This window comes from Thunnus thynnus, chromosome 10, assembly GCF_963924715.1.
Source record: "Thunnus thynnus chromosome 10, fThuThy2.1, whole genome shotgun sequence".
In the NCBI taxonomy this organism is placed as follows: Eukaryota; Metazoa; Chordata; class Actinopteri; order Scombriformes; family Scombridae; genus Thunnus; species Thunnus thynnus.
In genome coordinates this window covers 3339815-3363975 of record NC_089526.1, presented here as the reverse complement: position 1 = coordinate 3363975, position 24161 = coordinate 3339815, and the positions used below count along the sequence as shown (strand labels likewise).

General features: G+C 38.9%; 1 protein-coding gene across 1 annotated transcript in view; it reads right to left on the bottom strand.

Annotated features, from left to right (window-relative positions):
- The window catches only part of bcan (brevican), a 29753-nt gene extending 5592 nt beyond the window's left edge, over positions 1-24161 (bottom strand). The window contains exons 1-11 of the mRNA XM_067600167.1: positions 24067-24161; positions 20628-20710; positions 17537-17929; positions 14756-14930; positions 14142-14269; positions 10849-11142; positions 8823-9773; positions 6976-7782; positions 5527-5769; positions 2982-3086; positions 2680-2838 (exon numbers count right to left, since the gene is read on the bottom strand). Coding sequence (XP_067456268.1) covers positions 2680-2838; positions 2982-3086; positions 5527-5769; positions 6976-7782; positions 8823-9773; positions 10849-11142; positions 14142-14269; positions 14756-14930; positions 17537-17929; positions 20628-20710; positions 24067-24161 — 3433 coding nt within the window. The remainder of the gene's footprint in view (positions 1-2679; positions 2839-2981; positions 3087-5526; positions 5770-6975; positions 7783-8822; positions 9774-10848; positions 11143-14141; positions 14270-14755; positions 14931-17536; positions 17930-20627; positions 20711-24066) is intronic.

Genomic DNA, 24161 nt, shown 5'->3' with positions numbered 1-24161 from the left:
ACTTTCCATTCAAATATATGAGTATTTTTCTGTGTCCAGCTGCAGTTACTTATTGTCTCTACACACCTGACAGTACACATTTCAATCAAACTTTCAAAATAAAGGCACACCACACAAACACCGACCAATGCTGCTTGCAGCTTTAATTTTTATTATTATTATTATTATTTCTGCTTCAGAATGTAAGTAAACTTTTACTTCTTTCATTCTCTCACTTGTGCTCTAAGCTCATTCACGCTCTCTCGCTTTTTTAAAAAACAAGTTGGAAAGCCGACAGTGAAGCCTAACTTATGTTTAACATTAACAAATTCCCACTGAGAGTACTTTGTTGTTTTATGAATGAAGCAGTAAACAAATTGAAGCAGCGGCTGTGTCTGTGTTTGACCAATCAGCAACGGTCAGCCCTGCAAATCCCGCCCCAAAAGATCCTGTAACTTTGGAAAGTAAAACCTTCCCCCAGATAAGGGACTTTTTTAGCCCCTGGGACTATCCTACAGGAACTAAATACAGTCCCTAGTTCCTCCAGTCGAAATACAGGTTTAGTCCCTGAGTTCCCCAAAAGGTTCTTGGTCCCCTTGGAAAGTTCCTGCGGTGGAAACGTCTTATAAGATCAGATATTTTAGATTAAGTTAAGAGTCTGAGTTGATTGAAATTACAAGGAGTGCAGTCCTTTCAAAGGCTACAATATGCAATATACTGCTTAACGTATACTACACTAAATATTCTGGTATTTTGTTCTATTTTCTGTTGTCAATTTAATTCACTTGATGCCAAAAAATATAAACTTTTGTAATGAAATGAATCGATAAAGACTCCCGTTATAAAACCCTGCTTTTGTGATTTTCTTTTACTCTTGCTTACCAAACAGTATCAGTCAATACAATCCATGGCAACTGCCGCAGTTAAAAAGCAACCACCAAAGGAATGTCAGATAACTATCTCATCGCCTTGTTGCCAGACGAAATACCAACACCAACTTCAAAAACCGTGACATTTTCTAGGAAAAACAGATTCAATAAGAGGGGAGACATGAAAGATCATTGTTGTGTCTCGTCCCCACAATTTTGAGAGGCCTCGTTGTTAAAACAAACTCATCACTTTGGATTTTTCAAGAGTCTGAATCGGAGGAATGTCAGAGTGAAAGATCGCCAGTTTGATATCTGCTGCAAGAAATATGTCCGTCTCTGTTGAAGTGTCCTTTAGGAAGACACAATCCTAAACTGCTCCACTACTGTTTCATTATTGTGTGGTAATGCAGAGACTTCTTTGAAGCCTCGAAACCTTGATGCTCCGACACCTGAGATTTAAGAGTTGATGATGAACAGCAGCGTTTTTTGATGTAAGACACAACCAAATTCACATTGTCCTTTTCCTTTTCTTAACATAATCTGTCATGATTATATTCATGGTACGTTGCAATAATTTAACATTTGATGTTGAGATGTTGCAGTAACATGGTTTTGCTTTAAAAAGGAAAAAAATGACCCAAAAATACAAAATGAGATTCATTGTTTTCTACAAATACTTTAAAGTTCTGCAAGCTTGTGTTCTGGAGCTTTTGATCACATCACATGATCTACATCAGCAGATGGAGTCCGCCCAGTTGTCATGGAAACACAAAATTAAGTTGACTGCATTTTTAACCAACATGGATGTACAAACAAGTTCTTAAAGGATATGTCTGGTGATTTTCTATATTTTTTCTTATTGTTAACAAATCAATTAACAATGAACTGATCTATTAACAAGTATTGTGTGTGTATCCAAAGCCTGATATATCTTATTCCTCTGTACCGTAGACCTCCGTTGTTGTCCAAAAACTATTAAAAACATGTTAGTGAATCACATTGTTAATTTCTAGAAGAACTTTAGTAACTTTAGTAACATTACTTAATTAAGTAATGAGGTTGTGATATGTTTGAAGCCGTTTCTAAACAAATTAAAGTGACAAAACTCTTCATGATGAAGGAACATGTCACCCAGTGCAGCGGTGTGACTTACTGATGTGTTTTTAACATTTTTTGGACAACAACAGAGGAATGAGATATAGCAGGCTTTGGATACACACACAATACTTGTTAGTAGATCAGTTCATTGTTGGTTTGGCTCTGCATTTGTTGACAATAAGAAAAACAGAGAGAATCGCCAGCCTTATACTTGAACATCTACATTTCCATGACAACTGGGCGAGCCCCATCAGCTGAGGAAGATCATGTGATGTGATCTAAAGCTCCAGAATAGCTACTTAATGGACGTTGAGGTAAGACTGTTTTGTCAGATCCCATTTCCAAGGTCAAGAATGAGCTTTGAAACTCAACTTTATAAGCTGATTTGCAACAACATACTGAAATTAATGGGAAATAATCCATGCCCGAAAAAAGTGTGATATGTTTCGGAAAATGGTTACCAGTAACATAAGGTATATGTCATATATGTGTATATATTTGCTTTTAATAGGATAAAAATGCAAGAGCCACTAGTGTGCAACTGCTAATGTAACCAAAGAGATTGAGTTGAATAATCCTCACATATCTGTTTCTTAAATACTCTAATCTGAACAGATTTATTTACATACAGGTCCGTTGTCTCTACTCACTACCTAAACGATCATTTTTGCTTTTCAAGTACATTTCTGCCTCTGAAAGTTCAATCAGCAGCTGTTCTTCAGCCAGGTTTTACCATTGATGTAGTCCTGCTCCTCGGGGGTCATGAGAGAAATTAGATGTCCACCACACATCCGACAGTGCTGCTCTGCTGCCTCCCAACTCTGCCGCTTAGCAAAGTGACGGTAGCAGAAGCCCTGAAACTTCTCCCAGCCTGGCTCGCAGGTCTCAAGGTCTGAGAGAGAACAGGTGAAATAAAAACACTGAATTATGGATCATTAGGAAGGTTATGTTTGTAAGATTGAGTGTAAATGTTCATAGAGAAGTTACACTAAGAAAATACTTTGTGATCACTGTATCAAAGAGTTGATACTGAACCTGTCTGGCATAAGTCTCCTCCATATCCGGGCAGGCAAAGGCACCGTGCTGATTCACCATCGACACAAGTGCCTCCATTCAAACAAGGGTTCTCCAGGCAGGAGTCTGCAGCAACATGAGGATGGTCATACTTAATGGCAGCGCTCCAGGCAAAAGGTATTATTTGCAAATGTGTTTTGAAAATTGAGTAACCTTATCTCAATCTGTGTATTTGTGATTTTGTACAAAAATATCTTTAGAAGTATAAGACTGAATGACAACAAGAATCTCCAAATGAGTCTTTGACAGCATGAGTCTGTGAGCCTCAACTCAGGGTGAAGAAAACCTGAAATTACTGACGAAAAAATGATGTGTTCACCTCTTACCAGACACCCCATTTTTGTCCAAAGCCCAAATATAATGGACCCAAAATAAGAAGGTTACTGTAACCCTATTGATTACAGTCATAACCCTGGTGTCAGGGTAGTAAATCTTCATATTTTACAACCAAAAAGTCAGAATGAGTATAAGTGATCCTGACAATAAGTGTCGCTTAACAGGTTAAGATAAATACTGACATGTTTCACTCATTCATAAAAGGCTATTTATAGTCAGATTTTTATATATTCAGTACTGTGCAAAAGTTTTAGGCACTTTAGATGTTTAGATTCTTATTCATAATCCAACACCATCAGGGAGGCGTCTGATGGGTCCCAAATTTATTCTGCAGCATGACAACGACCCCAAATATCCAGCCAGTCATAAAGAACTATCTTCAGCTACAAGAAGAACAAGGAGTCCTGCAACAGATGGTCTCTGATCTCAGCGTAATAGGGTCAGTCTGAGATTAACATGAAGAGACAGAAGCAGCTGAGATGCCTAAATCCACAGAAGAACTGTGGCCACTTGCAGGATGCAGGAACAACCGACCTGCTGAGTACCTGAAACACTGTGTGCAGGTGAACCGAGGAAAACTGCTGCTGTTTTAAAGGCAAAGCTGCTCACAGCAAATATTGATTTCATGAAGTTAGCTGATAAATACAAAGTATTCATGGCATTATTTTTGAAAGCATCCTCACATTAATTTTAGTGCCTAAACTTTTGCATTTTCAGATTCTTTTGCATGTGTATAAATACACTGAAATACAGTTTCACATCTTTCTCCACACATATTTGCAAATAATAGAGCTGCAATATTGGCCCCATAATATAAACAAATATTTTCTTTTACGTAACTTAAATTTGATTTTTATATTTATTCTGTATATGTGAGATTTATTATTAGCAGAGTCTGCAAAGATGTGCTTTTAGACAAATACACACGACTCAACAACAAAACACATACACTGTTATAATAAAAATACCATAAAAACTTATTAACTTATTACTACTTACCATAAAAAGCACCTGATTCCAATGATCTCCTTAAAAAAGTCTACAAAAAGGCAAATTTCTAAATAGTCAGTAATGTTAATTCTTACTGTATTACATATAATATTGTACTTGCGTGTCAGCAAGCATTTTGTCAGAGTTTGGTTTTATTTCATTTTTTGAAACTGACAGCATCCTTATTCCTCAGGAGTCCTGTACTCCAGCACCTGAAGAATTGGCAAATCTCTCACTGTCAGAAGAGTTGATTAACATCTCATTTCCAAATGAAATGGCCCTACAAAAAGTTACCAGCAGAGGGAGCTGTTACATAAGGTACCCACTCCTTTGTTCATGTACCCAGTCTAAATATCACTAATGATTCTATTTGTGTCTTTTATAAGGAGAAGAATAAAGTTTGGGTTTTAGAAATAAATAATATTATTGTAATTTGAAAGTATCATTTTACTTACTGCATCACTATACAGCAAATCTGGAAGTTTAAATAGCTTATAATGATCAGCATCACATTGGAGAGGCTCAGTTCCAAAGAGTATTTTTAATTTCCTGTTTGTCAAATGAAATAAACATTTTGAATTTTTCCTCTTAAAATACCCAAAACAATTTAAATTACTTTTCTAATTGAAATTACTATGACTTTTATTTTATTTTAGGCTTGATGAAAATAGAATGAGCATCAGAAATTTGTCTTTAAAAAGAGAAAAAAATCACATATGATATGACCTGTTGACGCTCTGTGTTTGTTCTTCTATTTTCTTCCATTTTTAAGTGACTGATCATTGACAATATAAATATAGTGTACTGTACATATGAAAAAGTTCAGAGAAGACTTCTTTCTTTGGCCTTATGGAGTTGTTTATATTTCTTAAATAATCTGAATTGATTATAAATTGATAATAAAATCCTTCACAACAACAACAACACCACAGTAAATAGATTCCTGTCGTGAACCTGCTGCTTGTTATTCTCCGAATATTCATTCAAACTGGAAAGCTAATCTCTCTGTTGTGTTGAGTCAGCTTGAGGTGCCAAATTGCAGCATACAGTACAAATCCCTCTCCTGATTGGGCATTTTCAGAGGCAAAACCTTCCCTCCCCCTTCCCAAAACAATTACAAAGCACACTAACACCAGCTGCTGTTTGTGTTATCATGCAACGTGCAACACTTTGTAGGTACCTGAAATGCTTCCTTGTCTTGCAGCAGACACTTTGGCAGCAGGCAGGGAGGCAACCATGGCCTCCTCCTCCTCTTCTTTTTTAAAATACTCTGGGTGCATGGTGGGAGCAGCAATTGTCAGATCATGGCTGCCTGTGGCAAGCGCAGGACTGGGGGTTTCCTCTTCATCCGGATGCCATGTGCATCTTTTAATTGAGGGCTCGTCTGTGCTGGTCTCCCCCTCACCTCCCTCTGATCCATGTTCTGTTGAGACAGTTTATTTTACACTCACCAAGCACTTTATTGGGAACACCTGTGCAATCCAATGCAATCCAATGCAGCAGCTCTGCCATAAATTCCACTTTTACGAAGCTTATACATTTTCATTTATTGTTGACAAGTGTAGAGAAGGTCAGACGGAGTTGCTTTATGTCTTTGTGGATCTAGAGAAAGCATATGATAGGGTACCGAGAGGAGGTGTGGTAATGTATGAGGAAGACGGGAGTGGCAGAGAAGTATGTAATAGTGGTGAAGGGTATGTATGAGGGCAGTGTGACAGCGGTGAAGTCTGCGGTTGGAGTGATGGATGGGTTCAAGGTGGAGGTGGGATTACATCAAGGACCGGCTCTGAGTCCTTTCTTGTTTGCAATTGTGATGGACAGGTTGACAGACGAGATCAAGCGGGAGTCTCCGTGGACTATGATGTTTGCGGATGACATTGTGATCTGTATTGAGAGTAGGGAGCGGGTCGAGGAGAGCCTGGAAAGGTGGAGGTATACACTGGAGAGAAGAGGATTGAAAGTCAGTAGAAGCAAGACGGAATACATGTGCGTGAATGAGAGGGAGGACTGCAGCGTGGTGAGGATGCAAGGAGTAGAGGTGGAGAAAGTTTAAATACGTGGGGTCAACTGGAGAATATCAGAGGGACAGCTCAGGTTGGACGGTTTGGAGACAAAGTTTGAGAGTTTGAGATGGTTTGGACATGTGTAGAGGAGAGATGCTGGTTATATTGGGAGGATACTGAAGTTGGAGCTGCCAGGCAAGAGGAAAAGAGGAGGGCCAAAGAAGAGGTTTATGGATATGGTGAGAGAAAACATGCAGGTTGTTGGCACGACAGAGGAAGATGCAGAGGACAGGAAGAGATGAAAATGGATGATCCGCTGTGGTGACCCCTAACGGGAGCAGCTAAAGAAGATAAAGAAGAAGAAGTTGACATTGTCAGAAGGGTGATAATTCTTCTTTATGTTTACTATTGAGGACATAGTGGGTGGTGTACTGAGTGCATTGAATTGAAAGGTGTTCCTAATATTTTGTCCACCTCGATAAATTCAGGGGGAAAAAATATCGGGAACATTTTTAAGACTTTTTTGCAGTGATGTTCTGAGCTTCCATCCTTCACAAAGAGGTAACAAGGAGTAAAGTGTTTGATATCCAAAACAGGTTTTTGGTGAAGTATTCCTTTAAACTTACCGTTAGTGCTGCTGGTGGTAATCTCCGCCACACCCTCTTGCTCCTTTGAGACATAACCACATTCCTCAGCGACAGGAGACTCGGCACTGTACTCCCGATCGGCGCGAGACTCCTGCGGTGTGGAGGAAGGCTCTGGTTCCCAGCCGGGTGTGAGGGTCAGATGAGGGATGAGTGTGATTTTTGCATCTGATGGAGGAGGTGCATCTGTTCCAGGCTCACCGTCACTTCCCTCAGAAGTGTGGTTTGTAGAAAGAGTTGGGTTTGTCAAAAACAGTCCTGGCTTCACCTCTGGGCTTTCTCCAGATTCACCTGATCCCTCACCTGAGTCTGAATTTTCCTCTCTGACCTCTCGTTCTCGTCCCTCTCGATCACTGTCTGTGATATTTTGGTCTGTGCTGAGAAATACATCTGGTCTTTCTCCTAATCCCTCCTGTTCAAGTTTGTCCTGGGTGTCCTCCAGAGGTTCAGCTTCAGATGAAGCATTGCTTTCTGGGATGAAGGTAATAATCTCTGTGGAGCTGGCTTCAACCTCAACAGAAGGGGGAGACAGGGTTACAGATGCCAGGGATGTCAACAAAGTGACTGAGTTGTTGTTTAGGACAGGAGTGTATACGCTGGAGCCTGAGTCGTCTGTGACTATGATGGCCTCTGCTGTTGGGATTTCCATAGAATCGCTGTGTCCACTCTGGTCGGTGGGATCATCTGGTTCTGCCTCCTCTGAAGTGCTATTAGATTCCTCATCACCATGGCAGACGGGAACGATGGACTTTATCGTTATGTCTGAGTGCTCTTCAGTAGGATGATGACCTGAGAAAGGGACCAAGAAAAGGGATCATCTAAAACTACTGTATATGCTAAAAATATCTATAATTTCTATCATTTTCTAAAGCAATTTACTGCTACTGAAATGAAGCAAGAAAGAAAAACAAAGTTAGTTGTGCAATTGTGTGTAATAGAGGATTGGTATGCCATAATTTGTAGACATTTTACACTTCATATTTTACTTACTTATGTTTTTAATCAAGTTATGTGGCTCTAGGCATGTCAGTGTTGGTTGGTCAGTCTGTCAGTATCTTGGATGGGTTGGATGTTTTGCCATTTTTGGTAAAAACACTGATTGTCTCCACACAATCCACTATGACTTATATATCCTGATCTATCATCCAGCACCGCCCAAAAATCTTTATGCCCTTCCAGCCCATGGATGTATTATAGGAACTGGATACTGGACCCAAAGATGGCACCTATTCACTCGAATGAAAATTGCTCACCTGGCAAATAAGCATTAGTGTGTTTCTTAAAGTTACATGTTAAACATAGGTGTGCTCACATGCTAATTCAACAGTTATTAGCTAAAAAGGCTAGGATGCTTAACTATGCACACTAAGGGTTAGCATGTAAGCATGTTAATTGTGATCATATATGCTTATGTAACATGCTAAATGACTGCATGTCAGCATCCAATAGTGGTTGACATGCTATTTAATATGCAAACTGTAAGTAAAATTCCTTACAACTTGCAAGTTTTCACATCACAGGACAGCAGAGTTAGTGATGCGAAGGTTAAAAAACACTGTGCAGTGACGATGTGGCAGTTGCAATATATCCATCAAGATTTGGGTTTAATTACCCTGAATGACAGACTTTGGTTGACAAGGCATTCATATTTCCATATTTCCATCCATCCATGTATTGGAGCTGTCATAAATATTAGTTTCCCAGTCATAATAACAACTAGTGATGTAGAAATAGCTCAGGTGACCAATCAATATCAATCAAAGAGGATCAGCTGCAGTCTTCAAGCCAAATAACTGGCTCACCATAATGGTAAAATTTACCACACTTACTTGAATCAGGTGTAGGGACCAGTCCAGAGGTGGAAGAGGTTTCCATAGCAACCAAGCTGAGAGTCACTGTGTTTTGTGTTTCCTCATCTGGAGTTGCACTCTCCTCTCCGGACTCCTCTTCTACTGGATGGCTCTCAGGTGTACTGTTGTCAAAAGATGGCAACACGGTGGTGGACAGAACATCTGGTTCTTCAGTGTGGGGTGAAGTAGTCATCATTGACATCTCCTCAGTATTTGCAGTGCTGGCCTCCTCTGGCTGTCCTGTAACATTGTAAGAGGTGCTTAAGTGGACCGACTCGGTTTCAGTGGTGTGTTCCAAATCAACAACTGGAGTGTGGTCCTCTTGAGAAGTGGGGAGATCAGTCTCCTGATGCACCTCTGAAGAGCTGTTGATAAGCTCATTTACATCAGCTCCAGATGTTGCATTAACAACAATCGTGTCAAGGCCTTCAGTGTTTTGGTTATTCTCAGAAACATGATGCTCTGAGGGCTCTCCGGTCTCTGAAGTTGTCCCATTAGTTGTGGGTACATCATCAGTCTCTGGAGAAGATGTTGGTTGTGTGTGAGACTCGTTATGATCTGCATCCAGGTTTTCTTCAGGTGCTGGCTGATAGGACTCAGGGTAGCTGGCCTTCTGTACAGGCTCCCAGGTGTCTTTGGTGGACAGGGTCTCTTGATGCTGAGACGGCTGAGTGACAGACTCATGAAAGTCTGCTGTGACCAGCAGTCTCTTGTCATAAACCAGTGTTGGGAATTGATCCTTCACAAAGCCCTGCTTTACAGGATTGGCTGTCCAGGCTTCCAAAAGTTCTTCGCCCCCCTTTGCTGTCACACCACTCAGGCTGACCTCCTCCTGCGTAGGATTAGATAAGAAAACAATGTCCTGGCCAATATCCTCTGGCTCAGTGGCAAGAAAATCCTGGGGAGATTCAGTGTGAGGGCTGTTGTCACCTGGAGTAAAAAGGAGAATTGGAAAATGTTACACATAATAATTCGGATTTGACAAGACCTTTTCTTTGTGTTACAAGAAAGCTCATTTGAATGTAAGAAATGTGATTGTTATTGTCATTGTGTGCGTCAAGTGGGCATCTACAACAGCATAAAGACTAATTATATATGGTTATTTTAAAATAACTGAAAATACTATAGTTTAAAGCAGTAGTTCTCAACATTTTTGGCTTGAAACCCCTTAAAAAGAAGCTACATCTGCTTGTGATCACAGGTTACATATGTATTCCCATGAGTAGTGAACAGTTCAACCAAGGTGGAGATTTTCCTCTACAACCTTCTAAGATTGTTAAGTTTGAATAATTTTAACGGTAGGAACAACTATCCAGTATTTCATTGGCCTAGTTTCAGACCTCTGAATTGCCCCCAACATCTCTGATTCGTTCAGTGATTTGAAAAGATGATATGGTTATCATGTTCCAAGATGGTAACCCACGCATTCCTATGAGATATAAATATGTTTAATTAAGTACGTTATTAATACTGATGAATTAGTGCATAAGCAGTATTTTATTGTTCCTATTTGATTTTCGGGATTTTATGAGAGTCACAAGATAAATCTGAGGGACTGTGAGATGATAATATGTGTAGGAAAGTTCTGATATATCAATTTGGATTCAGACCTTTTCTCTCATCTTTGTGTTTTTGTGAAATATTGGAGTTTTACCCCTTTGGGTTTAATTCATTTGAAACTAAGTTTATGGGCAAAAGTTCCTGGCTTTAAATGTTTTACAGACTAATGGAGAGCAAAGTTATTTGTGTCTCCTCTTTTTTTCTTTCGCTGATCGGAAAAATGATCCAATATCCGTGACTCAGGCCAGCGTCACCCTGTCACCCCCACTGTGAGACTGTGAGAGATGAAAATAGCAGCTCTGGAACAACAACCACCTTGTCTCTTTGTGGAATTAAAGTAGGTAATTAAAGGGTTTCTCCTGTGGAATTCAAAACAAAACAAAGCTGTCCTCCCTACACAGAAAATAAACTAAGACTCATATCAGATATAAGATTGTTCTCTTACTTCTGAAGCAGTAGACATCATGCCGAGTGTGAGCTTCAGGGAAACCCGTCTGGTTGCTGTATTGATAGACAGTTCTGACCCCAGGTTCCCCACCTCCACAGCGCACTCTAGGGGTGACGATGGGGTACCGCACGCTCCCGTCCGCCAGCCAGCCCGGGCTGCAGTGGTGCAGTCCATCATTCCAGGCTGCGTATAGCTGAGCGGTGGTGGCCAGCTCCGCCCCGTGACTCAGACAGTAGGCCTTGGCCTCCCAGAAGGTGAAACTCTGGGGGGCCGAGCCATGAAACACCTCACCTGTAAATATGGAGACAGGTGTCATGTTTTGATTATCTTTTTCCTTTTACTTCTCTTTGATTTACAAGGACCAGTCAAAAGTTTGGACACACCTTCTCATTGACTTGAATGAGAAAGTGTGTCCAAACATTTGACTCATACTGTGTGATTGCAGCCGGATCAGGTAAATCATAACATAAACATATCATAAATGATATAAATATTTTTTTTTACAACCTGGGTTCTTATTTTGGTAGTCTGGGCCATTATTCTTCTTTGATATGATGTGTATGTTATACATGGTCAAAGTTCCAAAACTTGTATGTAAAAATTCTCCGTGCAAGTCAAAAGTCAGGGCTTCAGCATACTCTGAGTGCTTTGTTTGCAATGTTACCTCTACCTCCTCTTCACGATGACGTCAGATTCTTGCCCACAAATGGCTGTGTGTTCTGTAATCTTTGTTGCTAAGGTTGTTCACATTGTCCACTTTCATATTTCATTCTTTTCCTGAAGCTGACCAATCAGAACAGAGTGGGCTCATAGGCCTTAAAGAGACAGGAGCTAAAACGGCCTGTTTCAGACAGAGGCTGAACTGAGGGGCTGCATAAAGGACCAGTATAAGATAAATAAGGAGTTTTTAACTGGAAATCATGCAAAGATTTTCCAGTAGAGCCCCAGAATATAATTAAAGACCTGGAATTGTGCATGATATGTCCCCTTTAACTACCTGCGGACCGGGCCAGCTTTAGTTCTTCGTACAATATATACACACACACATACATCCAGATACATTTTGTCTAGAGACACTAGGAGCAGGAGTGTTGCTTCAAATGTTTTTATGCTTTTAAACAGATAAGAGTAGAGCAGGTTAGTTGAGGTTTTATTTTTCGTTTCTGTTGTTTGAAGACAGATTTCTTAAAATTCTAGGTTAGGAGTCCTCTTTTGGTTGTAATTATTTATTTCATTTAAGTTGCACCTGCAGGCCCTTTTTTCCTTTGTAGTTTGCCTCTTTCTTTTCTTTCTTTCTTTTTTTTCCCCCTGGAGAGCTGGGTCATTACAGTTGTGAAAAAAAATATATAAATAAACAAAAAAAAACAATCCTTTTGGTTGTGTTATGCCGACCTTACACCAAACGACTTTTCAAACGATTTCACTGTTGCAGACAAATTTCCAATGTCAGAATAGTTGTGGCGTGCTCCCGTCATTTCAATCATTTGGTGTAAGATGGTCAAAAAACTCAGTCCGAACTGTTTTAAGGCAGTCTTTTTCTTGTCTTGACATTCCGATGAAATCAAACATGTTTAATATTATCATAAGTCTTTATTCTTGGCTCATGCAAATAATGAATTTCAATGGCGAAAACATTGTCAACAACCAATAGGTGCACTCTCTCCAGCACCAAACAGGAAGCAGCAAACCAGGTAGTTACTATAGCGGCTGAAAAAACTCAAATAACTCAACTCAAATACCGTCACACATACACATGACAGACAGTTTTTGCAGAAATGTAAGGAGAGCGCAGGGAGTTTAATTCAAATAACTAATATGTATATTTTTCAATGTTTTGTCACCACTACAGAAACACCAGGTAACTGCTAAAGTATGATGAGGTCATCTGATGTTGACTGCTGTTAGTTATTGGTATGATTAATAGTTTAATAATGTGTGTTTGTATTGATTACTGACGGTGGCTGATCAGGCTAATTATCAGCTAATTGTACACAGTTTCTAACAGCAGTTTGCAGTAAATGGTTGCCCTTTGTGTGCATGTTTTTAAACTATTTTCCTAATTAAACATGATATTCTTGATAGTGTTATTAATGACTCCTGATTAAACAAAGCTCAGCATTCTCGTTGTCCTTTAGCTTCCCTTTTTATAAGTCACATTAACATTTATTCACCCAGAAAAAAACTAATATTTCTCTGTATAATAAGACCTCCTCTTTCTGTCAGCTGCTGTGTGTCTGCAGTTTATTTACTGGTTTTTCACACATTATTTCAAGCCAGTTAGAGGAGTTAAAGCTGTGACTTTCTGCCTTTGTCTAGGCAGCTGCTGTTTCTACTGTATTTCATGCAGCTTGCAGGGTTTAAAAACAGAAATACTCCAACATCCAGCAGCTGAAAGTGCTATGTCCAGATAGTTAATGGTTAAAGGTGGTTTCTGTAGGCAGCTGTATAAACTGTGTAGATGTTTTAAAGCTGTAAAAATACAAGTACAAGGATGACACCTATTGAAATGTGATTGTCTTAGCTGATACAATCTAAGAAATGTTAACCCAAGAAAAGATTAATTTGTAAAAAGAAAAAGTTGTCCAATGAAAGTTAGTTAATAACAGGGACAATCAGCATGTAGTGTCCGTTGTTTCTCTTTTGTTGTTGTTCAGTTATAACTGAATTAATTAATTAATTTACATTTACTTTTGGCTGGTTTTTCAGAACAAACCACTGCACACACAAGGGCAGCTGTGGCCAAATGCTGCTTCTGTTTCTCCTCCATTGTTTTCTCCAACAGTTTTTCTTCTTGTAAATTTCCACCACAAGCAAGATGGGAAATAATCTTAAAATTAATCTAAACATAGCACAAAAAGTAATGAAATTTGTTTTTCATTAAATTTTGTTTCTTTGTTGTAACAATGCTTCTTGGCAATAAATCTTATACCGTTGGAAAACCTGTTTATTTCCCTTTTAAATGGTGAGCAGCAGAGCTGAGCATGTGGGTTGTGCCCATGAAAAATTTGCCAAATCTTCTCTGCCAATGCCTAACAGCTTAAATAAATCTTTTCTTGGGTTAACATTTCAAGATTTATTGCCAAAAAGCATTGTTACAACAAAGAAATAATCTACCAAACTCAAATTTCCTTATTTTGCAAATAGTGACGATGCAAGAGCCTCAGTCTTACAGTCTGTGACTAAAAACTCAGTGACTTTTGACACATTGTCTTTAGATGTGCGAGGGTTTCAAACTTTAGTCTTTTCAAAGTCTTTTCAAAGTCTTCTATCTAGTGTATGGTAGACTTTACCCTCAATATTCTCCACGTAGCAGTAGACGTCATACAGTTCATCAGGCTCTAGCAGTCCATAGTTCCTCACTCCTGGCAGTCCATCCATGTCCCCGAAACAGCCCTCTCTTGGCATCTGAATGGGATATCTGTGGAAGGAAATATCACAGAGCACTGAAGCACTGAGAACCTCTTCCTCTGTGAGGGCAGCACTCCTAATATCACACTTGTACGAGCACGTCTTTGGAGTGTTGGAGTGGGGAGAAATGTTGGGTTTGAGAGCCTCTCAGCTACTTGATGATCACTGTTTTCTGATGTGCAGATGTAGAGAGCATATCAAATGTTAGCTGGCTGAGAGGTCCGATATCAGACCTCTGTACTGACTGACCTCCATACTCAACCACATGGACAGCAACATGTCAGTCTAGCAAGGCTATTTGAAGCACAGTTTATGTTGTTGTTTTTCATCGGGCCGCATTAAGGATTTGGTTTGTTGCCAAATGGAAACTGCAAATCGGAATATCTCAAAACTCACTTCACCATAACACACACAGAGAATTTTCAAGCTAAGAGGCCACTTGATCCAGCGTTGAGTGATACGTCCTGCATTAGATCCCTTTCTCTCCAGTCCTCACCTCACCGAGTGGTCTGAGAGCCAGCCTGCATCACATTGCTCGTATCCGCTGTGGTAGGCGGCCAGGAGCTGCTCCGGAGAGGCAATACGAGCCCCGATCTCCTCGCAGGCATTTCTGGCCTCCTCAAAGGCAAAGGCGTACCGGCTGGATGCATCACGATAATGGAACACCACCCCTGTAAAACCCATAACAAGAGCTTCATAAATTCTGTGGGCCTGTAGTGTTTTATGTGATAATTCTGCAGAGTGACATTAGAGGCAGGGTGACCTATGCAAGAAAAGTAGTAAAATAGTGTTTCCATTAAAATGTTGCACAAGTTTGAAGGAAGTTTCTGAAAATTTGGCAAAATAAGAAATATTTCAAAAGGAGAAGATTACATTATTAATGAAGTACCAATAACTCTGATACATCAGGGCATTTTACTGCTGCTCTCTACCTAATATGACATTTGTGTTTTCTTTTTTTATTGAATGAATCTGTCTCTCATGGAGCTCGTGAAGAGCCACGGAGAAAAAAAAACTCACTAATTAGTGCTCTCGATTTAATATTTTGTGCCCTTGAGGTAACTGTTCGTGTGCTCGGATTACTTAATTAGTGCTCTCAATTTATCTATTTTGTTTGTTCCCCTCTTGTAGAGGACGCCAAACACATTCAGTCAGCCAAAATAAAACTTAAAGCCATGCATAAAACTTCTGTGCAATATTTCACCTTTTTTAAAAAAATTTCTGCCATTTCCGCTCAGCTTTTTTTTTTTTTTTTTTTTTCTTTTTTTCTTTTTTGAAATGTGCAAACATATCTACTGTGAAGTCAAGGACTGTGTTGCACCAACTGTTCTTAAATCCATCATTAAGTTTGTGTGTAAAGTCCCTCCTGAGTTCTTAGTAACTACCAACTAGTTTCAAACTAGTGATTTACTAAACCACGATGCACAGTTAAACTTAATAAATGTCTGAGCTAGTAATGTGTAAAATGGTTTCTAGGAAACATCTGTAGCACTGTCCATTAAAAAGTACCAACTATGTAAACAGGAAGTCGCTGTAGCATCACGATCTGTAGCATAACTTCATGGATTCATAAAGAGAGCTGGATAAACCGTGTAATTTCAACATCACGTGATGCATGCTGGCCCAAAAAGACTTTTTCCCACAGACTTACATTCTAAAAGAGACGTCTGTAAATCAGCAGGTACATATTTTTGAGCGTCACAACTCCTGCAAAATGACTCGTTTCACTATCAGAATTTGATCCATTCAGTCCAAGTTTGACTTTCCACCATCAAACTGATTAAAAGATAACATACAGTTCATGCGTTTTGTGGCATAATGTTGAGCCACTAACAAAAATTCTAAATTAATTCTGATGACAATAATTTGTCGTACTGTTATAAGTGAAACGAGTGGATGAGAAGCCACAAATAGAGCTAATGCGACCCTTAATACCATCCCAGAGTTAGAGTTAGAGTGTTATCCTGCACCTTCTGCTGTCTATATTTAATGCAAAATACCGAAAGCAGCATTCAGTATCTGATATATTAGCTCGCAAATGACTGTTGTCAGAGAATCCATAATGTATTACTCGGTGGGTGCTCTGAATGAGACAACCATAAATCATAGATGTTGAGCGTATGTGTGTGTGTGTGTGTGTGTGTGTGTGTGTGTGTGTTGAGTGTGCTTCATAAAGATACAGGAATATGAGAGACACATTTTTTTCATTTACCCATAAGAAAGTTTGTTTGACCTTGATATTTTTCATGGCCTTTTTTTGTCAGTCAACATGGTGCATGTGTTGACTCTCACATGTCTGTTCTGTCATTGATGTTGAACTATTGTGTTTGCTTTTAGAAAAAATTGACAATCCAGGTAAAAAGTTGTTGCTGTCTATGTGTTGCTTTCAGCCCATTTTTATTAAATGGGCACAAGAGTTGCAGCAGCACACACTGCTGTCGACAACATGAAACATTTTAAAATGTTTCATTTTATGAGTTAATGCCTGATGAAACTCTATGAACCAAACACTGAATGCTCACTAAACATAATGTGGTTGAATGCAACATGTTGTTTTGCATGATTTAATTTTCCTATGCACCTGTCTACCAGATGTGCATTAGACTTGGTTTGACATTTAATATCATAATGACAGTTTTCTTAAAATTAATTAAATGATTAAGTAATAATATTATATTATAGATACATGGATATTATTATAACATAACACATTATCGCAATATGCTTCCAGTGCAGCTCAATTTGTCTCAAACATGTTTTCTATGAACTGAAATATGCAGATTTGGATTCTGTACAAATTATCACCCCTCACTGGCAGATGTGCGAGTTGTTATTGGATTTGACTTTAAAATACAGAAAAATTTGTTCACTCTGATTTATAATTTTTAAAACTCAAAACCTGAGAAAAACATCCAATGAAGATGTTTTTACTTGAGATGCAATACGGATATTTGTATTAGCCAGTTTTTTTTAGATATAAATAAAGAATAAAATTGCTGCAACACGTTGCTACATAATTCAGCAGCTAATGAATTCAAATACAGCAGCTCTGCAATAAAAAACACATTTTTTAAAGCAAATAATATTCAGTTTTTATGGACACCGTGTCAGAGAGGTGTTTATTTAACTTCATGGTCATTTTTGAGGCGAAAATTTGTCCGCAAACATGTATTTTTAAATGAAATGAATTATTACAAAAGTGAAAAGTTAACATTTTGTGCTGCTTTATTTAATTTTGATTTTATAATATAGGTGTAAAAATGTGTCTGTCTCTCACCTTTGACCTTGACTAGACTCACGTCGTCGGCGTCCTCCAGGCCCTGCTGCACCTCGCAGCGGTAGAAGCCGGTGTCGTTCTGCCTCAGACTCTCCAGCCGCAGGGTGAGGTCGGCGGGGGAATAGGCGTAATTGAGCAGCGAGGCTCGGTCCTTGTAAGCCTCGCTGACTCTCACCCTGTCGCCGCGGGCAACCAGGATCTCTGTCTCTTTGCCCTGAGTCAGTACGCTCCATTTGATCCGGGGGAGAGACAGCACGGCGTGACGGCCGTTGGTTGAGGGGGACGGCGGCGGGTGAGCCAGAGACACCAGGCAGGGTAATGTCAGATTGCCACCAAGTACAACCTGCACAGGCAGCGCGGTGGGGATTGTCACGTGGAGAAGCTTTGAATCATCTGAGGAGAGAAAGGCTTTAATGTAATTGGTGACATTGTGATAAATATGTTTTAGGGATGTGCAAAGATCTCAGTATTTGTATTTGTATCTGTATTTGTTGAGGCAGCAAAATTATTTGTATCTGTATTTGTATTCGAATAAAAGTGGAAAGGGGCTTAAAAATCCTGTTTTTGTTTTTATGACATTTAATTTTAGAAAATCACAGTTTTATAATAAGTGTTCATGAATAAACTACCTTACAAAGGAGGTCCCCACATCTGGTCTTGAACTGGAGTCTCTCAGATCATAGACGACTGCGCTGACTACTAAGATAAAACTTTACTCATTGCCTCATGCAGACAGACCTCTACCTATTTATACACCCATAACACAGAGACAGCACACCATGTAACGTGTAGGGAGGAACTTCAAAGGCAATTATTGCTTTGCATTTTTCATTTATTGCCTATTTTTTTACAGCCTGACTTTATGGAAAGGAGAAGGGGAACAACAGGTTATGGAGAGTCCCTCGGGAGCACTTTGCTTGTGTCAGTAGCTCAGCTTTATCTCTGGGCAACACCCCCAACAAATAATTTTTTAAATATTTGTATGAAACAAATATTCATATAAAACCCACTATTTGTGCTTTGCCGAATAATGTATTTGTATTCGGGCACACCCCTAATATGTTTATATATCTTCTTGTCCAGAGTTAAATGAAAGATTGATACCACTCACATGTCTGTGTGTTAAGTACGGTGCTAGAGACAGTTAGCCTAGCTTAGCATAAAGACTAGAAGCAGAGGGAAACAGCTAGCCTGGCACAAAGTTAAAAAATACACCTATTAGATATTTTTTTCTTTATTAGATATTTCCCAAAATGTCAAACTACTGATAAATGTCTGCTTCAACTTTTATACATACTAGATGCCCAAGACCTCCATTCATCCATCCATCCATCCATCTATCCATCACTAAACTATTTTTTAATGAATTGCTGACACAATTACTGACTTATACTGACATCTACCTATACATACTATACTATATATTATACTATTAGCCAAAATAAAACAAGATTAAGAGCCACACTCAGGCTCTGTGAGGTGAGACACATGGAGCTTTGAGCTAAATGCGATGTAATGTTTACTATGTTCACCATCTTATTAAAGTGTGTTAGCATCCTACCATTTTGCTAATTGGTACTAAACATGGAGTACAGTCATTTCATGGCAATATATCCAATATTTGTTGGGATATTTCAGCATTGACCAAAAAGGTAGACCAATTAATCAGCTTAAATGTCAATCAGCTTAAAACTAAGACACTCAAAATAAACTAGTATTTTCTCCCATTCTAGCTTAGGAAATATAAAGTCCATAAGCTTTTCCTTTGCTTTTTTCGACTTTCATTGCACAACCCTGCAATCAGTTCTGAGAGCCACAGCTTGACATTTAGTACCAGAGTTGGACCAAAGGACTTTAGATTTTAATTGGACAGACGTGATTGAATACTCACCAGCGTAACAACAGGCAGATTTTTTTTTTCTTCTGTTGCCTCATAGATCAAAATGACAATATTTTATCTGTAGGTGGTTTGTAGTGTAGGGTGGTTTATCAGAGATGTCGTACTAGTCTCTGTCATGTTGTTGTAGTTCTTGCTGGTCACCTGCAGAGGTCATTGTTTTAGGATTGTAGCTCATTAGATTCTGAAAACTTCCAACTTCCTACATTTATTTAACAGCTTTAGTTACTTTTCAGATGAAGATTTGACACAATGGATAATATAACAAGCTTTTAAAATACAACACATTGTTAAAGATGAAACCAGTGGTTTCCAACCTTTTTTGGCTTTTGACGTCTTACAAAAAGCAGTGTGTAGTCGGGGTCACATTTCACATGTCTATGAGTTGTTAACAGCTCCACCAAATAGTGATTTTTCCCTCTAAACTTCTCACATGCTTTCATTTCAATAAATGTTCAAATGATCCAATATTTCAGCTAAAATCAAAGTCCAAAAACTGAAAACAGATTTGTGTATCAGAACTTCCTCTCCCATTAATCATCTCACCACCCCTCAGATTTATCTGCTGACCCTTTGGAGGGGCCCGACCCCTAGGTTGGGAACCACTGGACTAAACTAGCTAACTGTATATAAAGTAGTGTAAACTAGCTCCACCTCCAGCAGCTACAACAGTAACATGCTGCTCTAACACTGATGCTTCACTATTAATAATCTAATGATGTCATATATAATAATATATCAGCCAGAGGGACCAAACCACTACTTTTACTGCAATACTTTAACTACATCAAGCTCATAATACTTATGTACTTTTACTGCAATACTTTAACTACATCAAGCTCATAATACTTATGTACTTTTACTGCAATACTTTAACTACATCAAGCTCATAATACTTATGTACTTTTACTGCAATACTTTAACTACATCAAGCTCATAATACTTATGTACTTTTACTGCAATACTTTAACTACATCAAGCTCATAACACTTATGTACTTCCACTGCTCAGGTACCCTTGAAAATGGCCTCCATTGTGCACGTCAGCAAAAACAATGGACGTCAAGAAGTGATTAAAGAGCACCCCGCTGCCCTCAAAAGTCAGAGGTCACATATGATTTAATGGAGTCGCGGGTGTCAGTGGTGGATGGGAGCGGTGAAAGTGACGGGGGGATGGAGAGGGAAGGGTGCGTACCTGACTCGTGGTGGGGGGTAGAGGACGACGGGAGGACGAGGAGACAGATGGCACACAGCAGCACAGGAAGAAGTACATCCAGTCTGTGGGTAAAAGACAGGAAGGGAGGAGGAGGGACAACATGTTTGAACTTGAGATGACAAGAATATCTGGGCTGCAGTGTTGGAGCAACAGCTTGTTTTCAAAGCATAAGCTTACATTTACCTTAAAACCTCATCAGCTGTCTCACGTACCAAAAAGTCATACTCTGTTACCTACCTGAAATATTATTCATATCAGATGAAATTACCGCTGTAAAATGTAGGTCATTTCAGTATTAGACAGTGGTGGAAGAAGTACTCAGATCGTTTACTTAAAAACGTAAAAGTAGAAATACTGTAGTGTAAAAATACTCAATTAAAGTAAAAATCCTCAATTCAAAATGTTACTTAAGTAAAAGTACAGAAGTATTATCAGCAAAATCTACTTAAAGTGTCAAAAGCGAAGTACTCATTATGCAGACTGGCTTCTTTTAGGTTGTTTTATTATAGTAAATTATGTTATATTGTTTGTTTTTATTACTAACAAATACATGCAAGAACATTTTAACACTGTGGTTTATCAATGTGGAGCCAATTTTAGATACTTTGTGTAGATTCATAGTAATAGTACTGCATTATACTATATAAGTGTATCATTTGTTTTTATTATGATAGAAATACATTTTATTTATATTGCACCTTTCACACACTAATGCAGTTCAAAGAGCACAACAAAAAAAAGAAAAGAAGCAAATAATTAAAACAACAGTTAGAATATTAAAATCTATTATTTTTTGTAAAATGAAATAATCTGAAAGTAACTAGTAACTATAAGTGGCAAATAAATGTAGTGGAGTAGAAAGTACAAAGTAGCATTAAATGGAAATACTCAAGTAAGGTACAAGTACCTCAAATTTGTACTTAAGTAAAGTACTGTACAGTGCTAGTTACTAGTTACTTTTAAGATTTTTCAGAATTTATATACTGTTAATTAAGTTTAAGTTTAATTGTTAAGTCAGTCTTTGTAAGGCGAGTCTTTAGAGTGGACTTTACTCCGGTTGCTCCAAGCCTAGTTGGGCTTAACTACAACCAGTGATGCGCGTCCATGTGAATGCCTGAATGTGTTGCCTAGCGGTGTGGGTTGCTAGGATACTTTGCTAACAATCTCCCACTGTCTTGCTAATTTGTAGCTAATCATTTCTAATTTGCGGCAACATTATGGAGGATCAAAGAAAAAAAAAAGGCAATTTCATGGATAATGAGATAAGAAAATTAATGGAGCTGTACAGCCAGCACAAGAAAACACTGACTGACTAGAGCAATCCAACATAATAACATATAAGAAGCAGACGACAACTGGAGAGAAACAGAGGGGGTCATAAATGATTGTTCAGACTCAAGCAGCCTTCATTCAGAAAACAATGTACCGAATACAGATGTGCAAAGATCTCAGTATTTTTTTTTTGTATCTGTATTTGTTGATGCAGCAAAATTATTTGTATCTGTATTTGTATTCGAATAAAAGTGGAAAGAGGCTTAAAAATCCTGTTTTTGTTTTTATGACATTTTAATTTTAGAAAATTAAAGTGTTATAATAAGTGTTCATGAATAAACTACCTTATGAAGGAGGTCCCCACATCGGGTCTTGAACTGGAGTCTCCCAGATCATAGATGACTGTGCTGATTACTGACCTAAAACTTTACTCATCGCCTCATTGCAGACAGACCTCTACCTATTTATACACCCATAACACAGAGACAGCACACCGTGTAACGTGTAGGGAGGAACTTCACAGGCAATTATTGCTTTGCACTTTTCATTTATTGCCTATTTTTTACAACCTAACTTTGTGGAAAGGAGAAGGAGAACAACAGGTTATGGAGAGTCCCTCGGGAGCACTTTGCTTGTGTCAGTAGCTCAGTTTTATCTCTTAACACCCCCAACAAATAATTTTTAAAATATTCGTATGTGTAAACAAATATTCGTATAAAACCCACTATTTGTGCTTTGCCGAATAATGTATTTGTATTTGGGCACACCGCTACTCCTGAGTGAGGCAAAGATTTTGACTTTACGCCTGCTCCTGACTAGATGTAAGATTTACAAAAAGAAGGCTGACCGGCGTAACTATTATGTCGGACTTAGAACAACAAGTTACAACTGACTTAGCTTAAGACTTCCATAAGTGGGATTTGAGGGATTGAGGATGCAAAACGGGCTCTTGTATTTGGGATTTTATTTGTCTAGTGTTGCTCTAGTCCTAATGTGATGTTGCACAGTTGAAGCCTAAATGAAGGACTTCATGAAGACAGCTTGAGTTTGTTCTGTCACACCCTTGATGATCGGTCAATAATTTTGACAGCGGTATATTTACTACTCTAAAAGTACTTCAAGTGATTTCTGTTCATTTCCTCTGTGTTTACAGACCACTGATGTGGTATTCAGGACTTTTATTCACAATTTTTGAAAAGGGAACAAGGCAAAAACCATTTTTGTTGTCAGATGCCTAGCAACAGTGTTGCCATGACTTACAAGCACTTGAATACATATTGTGTGCTTGACTTCCAATGTCAAAAACACGACCCCACCACTTATGTCTGAGGGCAGCGTTACAAGTGCTGCTTCAATCAGTGGAGATTTTTGACATATTTTTCGATTTTGCAAAAGGAGTTCTTCCTGTCACGATTCTTTGTCTCCCTAACCTGCTGCCTCTCTCTCTCTATATGTGTGTGTGTGTGTGTATGTGTGTGTGTGTGTGGACACAGGTGTGCCGGAGTAAGAGCAGAGCCTTCTTCAAATACTCAGCCCTGCCACGTCCACTCTGCCAGATCGTAGCCTCTGCTACGTTACTACGCTTCAAGCTGCTTCACCTGCATTTATACAGTTTTCTTGTTGTTGTCTGTTCCCTGTCTTCTGCATTTCCATCCATTTCCATCCATCAGCCCTGCTTTCCCTGCCCTGGATTCCCGCTCTTCCCAGCTTCCAGCCCAAACCTTACCGCTGAAATACACCAGGCACAGACGCGACACGTCCAGAGGTGGAGCAGAGCAGGGTTTTCTACCTGCTACATCAACTCTGTCAGCGTCACTGCATGCATATTGAGTGTTGCCAAGTGATGATAATGCAGTTTGTTATGCAGGGTTTGGAAGCATAGGCTATATTAACCGGTACTGAGTTAATTAACTAGATTGTTTTAACTACAGGATCGTGGATACACATTAATTTGATTCATTTCAATGTGCAATATCAAAAAATAAAAAAAAACACAAGGTTGCGCTGCTGCATCTCATTGCCTCTGGTACAATGAGGTATTTATTTGAGTCTTTTTTTAACAGATTGAGTGCATTTTTTATTCAGTTCTTTGTAGTTTTTACATGGAGGTCCACAAAAAAAAAAAAAAAGATTATAGGACAGCCACGCAAAAATAGAGATGAGCTTCACGATGCCCGTGTAGGTGCGCGCAGCTGCTGCGACCACGTCCGTGACTGGTGTATTTTTGCCGTTAACACCCAT